The sequence below is a fragment of the Ceratotherium simum genome, chromosome 6 (assembly GCF_057802395.1).
Source record: "Ceratotherium simum simum isolate JZ-2026a chromosome 6, ASM5780239v1, whole genome shotgun sequence".
Taxonomy (NCBI): domain Eukaryota; kingdom Metazoa; phylum Chordata; class Mammalia; order Perissodactyla; family Rhinocerotidae; genus Ceratotherium; species Ceratotherium simum.
Window position 1 is genome coordinate 18,239,198 of NC_141905.1, and position 13,138 is coordinate 18,252,335.

A 13,138-nucleotide genomic window follows, 5' to 3' on the forward strand; every position below is an offset into this window, starting at 1 on the left:
AGCAGCGAAGCCGGGAGATGTAGAAGAGAAGGTATCACAGGAGAGGTTAGATGACCAGCTTTAGTTTCAGCTCTCCCACTAATTACTGGTTCAGATTGAGGCAAATGACCCGTCTTCTCCACCATGAGGGGCTTGGGGCAGATATTCTCCATGTGCTCTTTCTGTTTCAATAGGCTATCATATATTTAAGTTACTGAAATTTAATTATACTTTTCCCAGAAGCCAAATGAGACTTAAATAAGTCAAATAAAAGAGTACAGTAAAATTCAAAGATCTATGTGAACAGTGAACACAAATTTGTAAATATAATATTGACTTGGAAAAGATAAATTCAGATACCCATAGAATTTCACATTCGAATCTCTACAATGATGTTTTGTACTTTTACCCAACCAACGCAACCTACTTGGGGTCTGAAAAGCATTTCCATCAGACATGGTCCGTCTGTGACGGGACGCTCGTTCTTTTGAAGAAGCATAATAAGGCACGTTCCCATGTGTCTGCTCTGTGAGGGGAGGAGACAGGTTTTTCCACACACTGCGATTGGTCTCAAGTCTTGGCATGGAGGTTGGCTCACAACTACTTCCTCCAATGGCAGGGCAAAAATCTGGAGTGGGCATCTCGGGGTCACAAGTGATGTGCATGCTGCCCTCAAAGGAATCTTCACCGTCAGTCTGCAGCAAGCACTTTGTGGAGAGAGAAGGCATGGAGAGAAGGCTCACGGCGCTCGACGGAGGGAGTGAGGGTGGGCTGCCAGCGCCCCCACCTGTGGACGGCAGCCTTGTGGGAGGGCTCGCACTGCTGCGGGACTTGGGAGCCCGCTGGAAGATTCCGTCCCATTTCTTCCTTTCTTCCCTAGGCAACAGGTCTTCAGCAGCCTGCGCTTTGTTAAGCTCTCTGATATCCAGTCCCAGAGCCACTGATGCCAACAGCACAGTGCAGCTGTACAAAGCAGACTCTGTCTTCTTTTTCTGGGGGGATCTGCTCAGACTGTCTGTAGGGGTCACCTGAGGAGTGCCAGCAGCAGGGCTGGCAGAGGTGACCTCCTCCCAGCTCTCAGGTTCCACCGGATTCTCTCTCTGGCCATCTTTCCAAAGAGGTAGATCGACGTAGGCTTGATTAGGCGATTTCATTTGCTTTGGTTTTCTGTGTTCCAATCCATCAGGGGAAAGCTTTGGCTCTTCACAAGCACCTAAATAAAGGTATAAATACAAACATGGTAGTACCATTTTACAGTAAAAATCAACTATACTATAAAATAAAGCTAAAATCTAATAAATAAATATTGTACATCAAAACATATGGAGTACTGCTCAGTTCAGCAAACGGTTTGTCCAGGAGGACGCTAAGGGAGGGGCGTGTGGGGGCTACTACTCAAGGCGCCCTGCAGGGAGCCAGCAAGCAATGACCTGCTATTTCCTACCCTTCAGGAAATGGTTCTTCATTGGCATGGAAAATAGAAATTACTGTAGAAACAAAGTCATCAAGAAACAGAAATACACACACATAAACATAGGCACTATAATGTCAGACAAATGTGTCCTTTCCTCACCTAAACAAACGTGTCAGGGGCCAGCCCCGTGGCTTAGCGGTTAAGTGCGTGCGCTCCGCTACTGGCGGCCCAGGTTTGGATCCTGGCGCGCACCGACACACCGCTTCTCCGGCCATGCTGAGGCCGTGTCTCACATGCAGCAACTAGAAGGATGTGCAACTATGACATACAACTATCTACTGGGGCTTTGGGGGGAAAAAAAAAGGAGGAGGATTGGCAATAGTTGTTAGCTCAGAGCCGGTCTTCCTCAGCAAAAAAAGAGGAGGATTAGCATGGATGTTAGCTCAGGGCTGATCTTCCTCACAAAAAAAAAAAGAGGGGAAAAGCTACTGACAAGTGAAATCCACAGGTTTCAAAGTCTATTGCACATTTCCTAATGTGTGTGTTTGCCTGCACTTTTACTGATCAGTGAGACACACACTTTCCCCTGAAGCAGTCACAGACTTAACAATGATCCATCATAATCCTTCCCCTCTTAGGACCAATGACACACTTCTACGGCCCCCAAACCAAAGCAAATATAATCAGCGTCTGTATAAGATCAAACAGTCCTTTAGGATTCGATAGACACTGAATGTTTGCCAAGGCTTGGAGTCGACATTCTAGTTTGGGGGTGACAGAGAACACATGCATTATGGGGGTCAATGTAGACAGATAAGAATTTCAGATAAGAGCTGAGAATAAAAGAAAACGGGTCATGAGTTAGAGAGACGGGGCGGGACGCTACTTCAGCTACGGTGGTCAGGAAAGGCTTTCAGGAAACGGTGGTCAAGCTGAGGCATAAACGCTTAGAAGGACGGGCCACATGCACGGGCGGTGGGAGGGGGCCTTCAGGCGGGACAGACAAGTGCAAACCCTTCAAGTGAACTAGAGTTAACTTAATGGAGACCGAGCTGAGTCAGCCAAATGTATCCTTTTATTTCCTCCAACTGTCCTTTGGAGAAGTTATTAATAGGATCAAAATATTCTAAGAAAGAATAAAAGAATTAAAAAAAAAAAAAGGCAGGAAGACTTCGCTGATTAATCCCTCTATCTGGACAGTCACAAATAATAAAAATTATACTATAGAAATAACAGTTTTATTACTAGTAATTGTTCCTCATGAGTCCTCAAACTGTTTGACAATAAATCATAGTGTGTAATACGAGGAGAATCTCTTGCCTTTATAGGCAGGAGTTAGAATACAATAATGAACCTGACAATAGATAGCACTTCTCCAGGAATTACAGATTACCCAATGTATACCCAAATGTATTTACAGAGATATTTACACTGAAACCACATCCTCATGACAATGCAGAAGAAAACTGAACATGGGTAGTGAGTGATAAGGTGCTTGTAAAATTGAGCATAGCGCCAATAATAAATTCAAGAAATTTATGCCATATTTTGCTAAAACATCTTTAATTTGGCCACAGTATCAAAAGGTTGTCTTAAATTGTCAAATATAAAGACCAATTTTCTTTTCTTTGGTAATAACAATCTGTGAAGTTTTTCAACAATTTCCACATCTCTTCAACCTTTTAATATCTTAACATTGAATATGAATATTGAATACCGAAAATAATTAGGATTCATTTAAATTAAACTGAGATTCTAGTGTAGGACTCTCCAAGCAGTAGTTTCCATATTTAACCTGCTTGACAAGATTCCATCCTGTCGACACATGGCAATACAGCCAGAAGATCACCCCTTAACAGCAGCAGAATTTCAGGGTGTCTATAATTCATATTTACTGTCTCCTCTACCAAATTAATTGGTTCTACATAACTAGTTATGATACTGATTTTTCTGGTAAAGAATAGGAGTTACAAATTCCCAATAAACAATGTGGAGCCTAATTACCTTCTGCCATAAAGACTTACAGGACAGAAAATAACTTCTGAGTTTAAGTAAAGGAAGAAGCAATGCTACCACTTGCTAACTTTCCTGTGCCACTTGAACAACCATATGAGACTATTACAGCAAAGCTTCTAGCACACTCAGATGCTGCATGTAACACAAACAAACTCTATTTCCTGAAGCACATTTACCTGGCTGGTCCACAAATAATGAAGCCAATGGCATGGTTTTCTGATTTTTTATTAAGATAGTTGACCAAGGGCTGTTGCCGTCTGAGAGAGGTCTTATTCTACAAGAGAAAGATGTTTATTTTGACATAATAGAACCACATGACACAGAAATTAGGTTTTGGTGGATACATGCCTACCATATTTTTAAGGTAGTAAAGAGAACACATTTGTATTCTGTGTTTTGAAGAACTCACAAAGTACAAATAAAACCTTAAAATGAGAAAGAAAATATATCAGGGAATTTTTTAATGGATTAACTAGTAATAGTTAACTTAGTATGATAAACTCATCCTAGAAATTAAATAAATATTCAGGTATCTCTGTATTATTCTAATTTCTTTTTAAAAGGTAAGTCTGGCCCATGTGATACTTAAGAAGGCACTGCCCTTTGTCACAGCATACACTGGAATGCCACCAGGTATCTCACACCTACCTTTCTTTGCAATCAGTTCTTTCTTTCATTTGAATTGAACTTGGTCCCCATGTACAACCTTTTTTCTTGAAATTCCTTTTCACATCTTCAAATTCTTCTTGTCGACAGACTGTGTTCCTTCCCCAAGTTTTACTGCTTTCATCTGAAGTCACTAAACAGACAGCATCACTCATTAACCAATTAAAAATTCTTTTAAGTTAAATGAATCAAATCAGTTGTAAAACTATGTTACTCAAACCATGAAGAAATGATTTCTTTCACCCTACTGATGACAAACGTCTTTCTGGAACCATAAAAATAGCAAGAAAAGTGGAATAAATTAAAAGAAAAGATGCAAGTTCGAGGTAAATTAGTAGCGAAGAGCTGATTATTTATCTGTTTATTTAATATTCTGCAACAGTTAGGATTTCATTTCATTTGGAAAAAAAGGAGTCAAACTGAACACTTAAAAGAAACTTAGTATCCTAATTTTCTTTTGTGTGTGTGAGGAAGATCAGCCCTGAGCTAACATCTGCCAATCCTCCTCTTTTTGTCGAGGAAGACTGGCCCTGGGCTAACATCCATGCCCATCTTCCTCCACTTTATATGGACACCGCTACAGCATGGTTTGCCAAGCGGTGCATAGGTGCGTGCCAGGGATCCGAACCGGCGGGCCGCCGTAGCGGAGCGTGCGCACTCAACCGCTTGCGCCACCGGGCTGGCCCCCTACTTTTCTTTAAACAATCTTTGGGGTAATCTTTTTGCTCAGTTTTACTAAAATGATTCCATCTCTCTCAATACATATAATTATCCTTTCCTTCAGCTTCAGAGGGTTTTTTTGCCTCTTACAATGCTTTGATAATTTTTCTCAATCAAGTTTACTCAAATTTCCCCATCTTTGGTCCAGACTAAATGTGCCAGACAACATCTACAACTCACAGTGAAAAGAAGCCCATTCCCCTGAATCTGATGTGCATTTGATGTACCCTGTTCCACGTGAGAGGCAGTCTTCACAATGAGTGTATGCTGATGCTATAAAGGCCGACAACAGTGAGAGACCGCAAGGCCACAAAGAGCTTCAGAGGAAGAATAAAAATGATGATCACAGCAACTGCCAATACACACAGAGCTCTCACCACGTGCCAGGCCCCGTTCTAACTGCTTTATATACACTTGACCCTTTTAAACCACTCTCATCCCCAGTTTACAGAACTGGACTCTGAGGCGTGGTGAGGTTAAGGAGCTTGTCTAAAGGCACAGGGCAGGAGGGCCAGAGCTGGGATTCAGTCCCAGACAGTGCGGCTCCAGAGTCCATGCTCTTAACTGCCAAGCTATACTGGACTGTGAAAACAATAGACACCTACGCCAGCTAGTGAGTGACCAGAGGAGACACAGAAACAAACATGAGAGTAAGCTGCTGGGGAGACCTGGGGTCAGAAAGAAGATAACCAAGACTCAGGTTGAAGAACATGAACAAACAGTTACTGCACACAGAGCTGGTCCTGTCCGGAATATCTGGATTTGAATGTTTTCATCTGCTACTTCAGAGAATGAATACTAAGGACCTTGTTATTTGGGGGAAGTGGAGACACTCCCTGAGTTGGTTCCATTTCAACCCCACAGAGTCAGAATTTATTTGAAATCCCAAAAGTATTCAATTTAACTAGTACAAATCTTGGGGCTAGCCCAGCTTATCCAGGTACAACTTCCCCATTTTACTGAGGCCGGTATTCACAACTGAACAATGTGAAGGCAGAAACTCTCACTCATTGCTGGTGAGAATGCAAAATGGAACAGTCACTTTTGAAGATGCTATAGAGGTTTCTTATAAAACTAAACATACTCTTACCATACAATCCAGAAATCACACTCCTTGGTATTTATCCAAAGGAGATTAAAACTTACGTCCACATAAAACCTGCATATGAATGTTTATAGCAGCTTTATTCGTAATTGCCAAAACTAAAACTTGGAAGCAACCAAGATGTCCTTCAGCAGGTGAATGGATAAGTAAACTGTGGTATATCCAGACAATGGAATATTACTTAGCACTAAAAGGAAATGAGCTATCAAGCCATGAAAGACATGGAGGAACCTTAAATGCATATTACTAAATAAAAGAAGCCAATTTGAAAAGGCTACATACTGTAGGATTCTAACTATAGGACATTCTGGAAAAGGCAAAACTATGCAGACGGTAAAAAGATCAATGGCTGCCAGGGGTGAGGGAGTATTGGGATGAATAGGCAGAGCACAGAGGATGTTAGGGCAGTGAAAATACTCCATATGATACTATAATGGTACATACAGGTCACTACACATTTGTCCAAACCCTTAGAATGTACAACACCAAGAGTGAGCCCTAATGTAAACCAAGGACTTTGGGTGATGATGATGTGTCAATGTGGGTTCATCGATTATAACAAATGTACCAATGTGGTAGGGATGTTGATGGGGGGAGGCTGTGTCAGGGGGTGGGTTGCAGTATATGGGAAATCTCTGTACCTTCCTCTCAATATTGCTGTGAATCTAAAACTGCTCTAAAAAAAATAAAGTCTTAAAATACCAAAAAAAAAAAAAAAAAAATATATATATATATATATATATATATATATATATATATATATATATATGAAGACAACAGGGAAGACAGTAGAGAAACAGCTGGGGAAAAACAGAGGTGTCATGGCTTCTGTCCCCTCATCCCTTCACCAGAGCTGCAAGACAAGCCTTGACACCCTCTTTGTTCCTTTAATTAAGCCCTTACTCTGTCTAGGCAAATGCAAGGTACGAAGTATGGCTTTATGAGAAAGGCATCTTCAGAAAGACAAATTAGCTACAATAAAATGATGGTAGTTTTAAGTTCTATGATTAAATTACACATTTATTTAGATTATTTCCCTTTAACTCTGAAAAGACTAGTGTCCTGGGAGCTTTAAAAGAAATCTGTGCTGGTGCCAAGGTTTGCATTATCAAAAGGAAAAAAAAAATTGGTTGTAGCCTGATTAGAGAAAATATTCTTTTGGAATTTTTTTCTCCAAATAAAAATGGTAAGCAGCAGAGAATTAAGTCTGGTGGAGAAAGGAGAAAATGCAAATTAATTATTTAATATAGTAACTTAGGCTGATTACCAGATTACTTACTTATATAATAAATACATTCTTCTTTTGCTTAGCCTACCTTTGGGGTTTATCTGGACTGATCTTGGAAAAGAATCAATAATTTTATTTCATTCCACTAAACTTTGATTCAGGGACTAATTGAAACTCGCACAGTGCAAAGGTGCCAGGCAAATTAGCTATATGTATTTTTTCCACCAGGTTGAACACTTTTTCTAAAACCAAAATACTACATGGTATTTCGAAGTATTAGGTTGGCCAATACAGACCAAATTAAAGTTAAATCTCAAAAAGCAAAATATTTTTTTCTTTACAAAACAGGGAAAGAAATGGAAGTAACCTGAATTCCTGATTTCATTTTCCAAAATATCCATAAATATGCTACTGATATAATTAGGTTTTGCTAATTTTGCATGCAAATGTTTAACAAAATGTCTCAAGATATGGTATCCTACTTTCTCCTCTGTGGTCTGGTCACATCACCAACTGCATAGAATCTAAAAATCATTTATTGTGAAAATAAGAAAATTATTCTGCACAGCAAAGGAAACCATCAACAAAATAAAAAGGCAACCTACTGAATGGGAGAAAATATTTGCAAATCATATATCTAATAAGGGGTTAATATCCAAAATATATAAAGAACTCATACGACTCAATAACAAAAAAAAACAAGCAACCCAATTAAAAATTGGGCAGAAGATTTGAATAGACATTTTTCAAGAAGACATACAGATGGCCAACAGATAAGTGAAAAGATGCTCAAATCACTAATCGTCAGGGAAATGCAATCAAAACCACAAGGAAATATCACCTCACACTTGTTAGAATGGCTATTATTAAAAAGACAAGAAGTAACAAGTATTGGCAAGGATGCAGAGAAAAGGGAACCCTTATGCATGTCGGTGTGAATGTAAACTGGTGCAGCCACTATGGAAAATAGTATACAGGTTCCTCAAAACATTAAAAAGAGAACTACCATATGATCCAGCAATTCCACTTCTGGATATTTATCTGAAATAAATAAAAACACTAACTCAAAAAGATATATGCACCTCATGTTCATTACAGCATTATGTACAGTAGCCAAGGTATGGAAACAACCTAAGTGTCCACCAATATATGAATAAAGAAAATGTGGTATATATACACAATGGAATATTATTCAGCCATAAAAAACGAAATCTTGCTATTTGAGACATATGAGGGCATTATGCTAAGTGAAATAAGTCAGACAGAGAAAGGCAGATATCATATGATCTCACTTACATGTGGAATCTAAAAAAAAAAAAAACAAACCAAGCTCACAGATACAGAGACACATTGGTGGTTGCCAGAGGCAGGGGGTAGGTGAAATGGGTGAAAGGGGTCAAAAAGTACAAACTTCCTGTTATAAAACAAATAAGTCCTGGGGATGTAATGTACAGCACGGTGACTATAGTTAACAATACTGTAATGCATATCTGAAATTTGCGAAGAGAGTAAATCCTAAAAGTTCTCATCACACACAAAAAAATTTGTAGCTATGTATGGTGACAGATGTTAACTAGACTTATTGTGGTGATCTTTCTGCAATATGTACAAATATTGAATCATTATGTTGTACATTTGAAACTAACATAATCTTATATGTCAACTATACCTTGATAAAAAAAAAAAAGAAAATTAGACTAAGATATGTAAGACCAGATTTTGTTTTCCTAATAGTTGTGATACATATTAAATGTCACATGCTTAGTTACAACCAGCTATAAAATTTGTCTGCTTAATTTGAATCCAAGTCAATTAACGACGGAAATCAACACAGAAGCCGGAGGAGAAAGCTTACGCTGTATAGCTCGGAGTCGAGGAATCATTGTGGGGCTACTGGGTGGACTGGAACTGCTGCTGTTCAAACTCCTCCGTTTGTCCAGGTTGGGAGAGGCCTGCACGGTTATTTTATGCTGGAAATCTGTCAGATATGGAAAAAAGTGAGAATTAAGGTTTCATGGTTTTAAGTTATATTCACAGCCACTTCTTTAGCACACAGCAATAAAGCATAAATTGCCAGACAGTAAGAATGAAGTATATCTTAGAGGCCGTTTCTTAGTTTCTTATCTTCCATTTAGGGTTCAAGTCAATAAATAACGACTCAGAGTCTACTAGATGTCAGGTCCAGCGAAACACAAACATACTCACAGAAAAATGAAGTATTATTGAGTACTTGTAGAACTTACATCTTCTAGGAAGAAAGTTACCTTTATTCAGTCCAACACAGTTAAAAAAAAAATTGAAACAGGAGACACCCTGGATTTAAATGAGTCCTGGTTCTGTCACTAACAAACTACGGACCTCAAACCAGTAAGGAACCTCTCTGAGCCTGTCTCCTCAACTGTTAGATAGAAAAACAGATATCTCACAGGGCTGCTGTGGTGACTAAAACAGAAAATGTAGGTTATGTGGGGTTCAGGACACGTTGCCCCAAAACTCCTTAACCTATCACATTTCTACACGACTGTCCACTCCTCATCAAACCCAGCATAAAAATACTCAGGTCTGTTTCTTTGGGTCTTCATTTCCTTATGAAGACTCCCATGTCATGTAAAGTTTACATTAAATAATTTTTTATGCTTTTCCCCTGTTGATTTCTCTCTGTCAGTTTAATTTTCAGACCCAGCCAGGGACTCTAGGATGGTCAAGGAAAACTTTTCCCCCCTATGGTTAAAAGCATTTTGTGGTCAAGGTACCCTATAATGGCAGTTACTATTACCTAACTGTAATATAGTGTAACCGTCATGACAGGGATACGCCAAGAACTATGGCAATATATGGAAGAAATAGTAATATTACCAGAGGGAAGAGGAGTGCTTGGGAAAACTCTTAACTTGTTGGAAAAATTATCGAAAACCTTAGTCACAGGTAAAAGAAATGACTGGGTGTTCTCTCAGTGCAGTGCTGAGCTGCACCTTTGATTGATTTTCTATTGAGAGGGCTATTTTTACAACTCAGTAGGGGCAGAGGTTAACTTGTAGATTTTGTCTGGAGATGATGCAAATAATTTCTCTCTGACGTAAAAGACAATCCCAAAGGTGATGGTATATTGCCATACTGGGCATTACCTAGTTTGCATTTAATCTAGCCATCTAATCCTAATATTCCTTTATTGAACTGCCCATAAACACTTAGCCCCTCAAATTCTTCTTTGAATCAATTTTAACTGGTTCTCTCATTAATTAATGAGTTGAATAAAGTCTTTGACATGCATTCATTTCTTATTTGCAAAAAAGCTATAATTTACCTTTTTGAAAATTATACCTTAAAGACCTTTAAGGAGCCATCTGGTATTTGAAATGAGGAGAAATTGGAATTTGGTAGGAAAAAAATCTACCCAATTATTCATGCTAGAAATCTGAAAATTTGTCAATATTATCTTCTCCCTGACCCTCCATATCCAATCAGACAAAAAATATCTTGTAAATTCTGTGTTGTATACTCTTCTTATAGTTGAGGAATTTATATTCTAGGTTCTGGAGTCAGAAAACTTGGATTTGAATCTCAGTTTACCACTTAGTAGCCATATGAATTTTGAAAAAGTAATTGTAAGTCTCAATACCTTCATTTACAAAACTGGAAAAAAATAATTATTCCTACTTCATAGGACAGCCATGAAAAACTAAATACAAAGATGTATACAAAATACTTAGTGCAGGGCTCAGGACATGACAAATACACACTAAGTGTTAGTGAAACCTGTTCTCTCCATCTGCACTGCCAGCATCATTTCATGGCAAGGCTGCTGCAATTCCTCGATCCACCTCCCTGCATCTCTGTCTGGCCCCTCTGGTCTATCTCATAGCAGCCAGAAGCATTTTTTAAAATGCATGCCTGACCCTGTCACTCCCCTGCTTAAAATCCTTCAAAGGCTTCTCCTAATTCTTAAATTACAGATCAAAATCGTAACATACTCTATAATCCCTGCAAATCTGAGTCTGGGTTCTTTGTGCCACTCAGCCTCATCTTGCCCCATTCTCCCATCACTCACCGTGGTCTACACAAGGGGTCAGTAAACTTTTTCTGTAAAGTGCCATACAGTAAATACTTTAGGCTTTGTGGGCCATATGGTCTCTATCACAACTACTCAAATCAGTCGATATAGCGAGAAAGCAGTCAGACGATTCAAAAATGAATGCGTTCCAATACAATTTTATTTATGGACACAGCATTTAAATTTCATGTAATGTTCCTGTGTCATGAAATAGTCTTTTCCTTCTTTTCAAGTATTTAAACCATTCGCAGCTTGTGGGCTGTACAAAACAGGTGGTAGCCTGGATTTGGCCATGGGGCATAGTTTGCTGACCCCTGGTCAAACCACACTGGTCTTTTCTCAATTCCTAGAAGAAACCAAGTTTTCTTTACTTGTACTTTCTGCCTATTCTCTTCCTTCCCCCTCTGTATTTGGTAAATTCCTATTTAAGTCTCAATTTATTTATTTATTTTTTTAATTTTTTATTTATTTACTTGTTCCCCCAAAGCCCCAGGAGATAGTTGTATGTCATAGCTGCACATCCCTCTAGTCGCTGTATGTGGGACGCGGCCTTAGCCTGGCCGGAGAAGCGGTGCATCGGTGCGCGCCCAGGATCCGAACCCGGGCCGCCAGCAGCAGAGCGTGCGCACTCAACCGCTAAGCCACGGGGCCAGCCCTAAGTCTCAATTTAAATGTTACTTCTTTAGGAAGCCTTCTACGATCTCCTTAGACCAGTGACATCTCTCTGTTAATCACTGTCATATGACTTTTCCCCCACACTAGTTAATAATTATAGCAGATAAATAAGTATTTGCTTAATTATTAGCTTCAGGTTCACGCTCCTCCCCCAGTACAATGTCAGCTCTATAAGGGCAGGGGCCGTTCCAGTCTCCATCACTGCTGGATCCCACTCCAAACAGCACAATGTCTCGCGCATAAAAGGTGCTTAGTAAATCTTTGCTGAATGAATATTTTCTCTGTTTAAGATTATAAGTAACATGAGGACAGAGATCATGTTTATTTTACTGTAAACCCTAGTACTTGGTTCATGGTAGATCCTCAAGTATTTCTTGAATGAGAAAATTGTGCAAGGTTTTGTAACAGGATCAAACTGGTGCTTAAAGTTAATTACTGAGAAAGATTCAGCAGGATGAAGGGTGGTCTGGACGACAAAGCAAATGGAAACGAAGTATCAGATGGAAGGCTTCTTGCATCTACCAAGTAAGAAATTATGCAAGTTTGGACCAGGTAGAGCAGTTTAAGTAAAGAATGGATGCAAGAGCACAGTTCAGGAGGACGTGATGACTGACTGGATTTGGGGGGTGGGGAGGAATGGGAAAAGAAAGAAGTATTCTCATCCATAGACATGAAACAGTTTATTTTAGATTGAAGTGCTTTATAAAGGTTCAATTAGCCCTGTGATGTGTCCTAACACCAGGGAAGCAAATTCTCCATGAGCTTTTACAGCAGGAGGAGCCTCCAGCCCAGAGCAGAAGGCAGGTGTGCTCTTGCAGGCCTCAGAACTAGAACACAGAGGCAGGCCACAGCATCTGAATGACACACCACGTGGACATATGATGGGAGAAGAGATACTAAGCACAGGTCAGGTAACCAGCACGGAACGTGTGTAAGGCCAAGGATGAGTTGCAAAGATAAAAGGCTAAATTTTAACAATTCCTAAGATTCAGAGTGCTTCTGATCTGAAAAAGTCTAAATACTTTCACTCAAGGGGGGGCACTCTTTGTGGGGTTTTTCTTTGTGTGTGTTTTCTCTTTTTTTATTGAGAAATAATTGACCTATAACACAATATTAGTTTCAGGTGTACAACATACTGGTTTGATATTTGTATATGTTGTGAAATGATAAGTCTAGTTAATAAGTCTAGTTAACATCCATCACCACATGTAGTTACAAAATTTCTGTTTCTTGTGATGAGAACTTTTAAGATCTACTCTCTTAGCAACTTTCAAATATACAATG

The 13,138-nt window shown here is 39.3% G+C and overlaps 1 protein-coding gene and 1 long non-coding RNA gene across 2 annotated transcripts in view; one reads left to right on the forward strand and one right to left on the reverse strand.

Annotated features, from left to right (window-relative positions):
* Nucleotides 1-13,138, forward strand: part of LOC147916780 (uncharacterized) — a 376,679-nt gene that overhangs the window by 359,946 nt on the left and 3,595 nt on the right. The window lies entirely within an intron of this gene.
* The window catches only part of MAP3K21 (mitogen-activated protein kinase kinase kinase 21), a 52,800-nt gene that overhangs the window by 3,847 nt on the left and 35,815 nt on the right, over nt 1-13,138 (reverse strand). Inside the window, exons 6-9 of the mRNA XM_004432377.3 lie at nt 8,984-9,106; nt 4,058-4,208; nt 3,586-3,683; nt 407-1,192 (exon numbers count right to left, since the gene is read on the reverse strand). Coding sequence (XP_004432434.1) covers nt 407-1,192; nt 3,586-3,683; nt 4,058-4,208; nt 8,984-9,106 — 1,158 coding nt within the window. The remainder of the gene's footprint in view (nt 1-406; nt 1,193-3,585; nt 3,684-4,057; nt 4,209-8,983; nt 9,107-13,138) is intronic.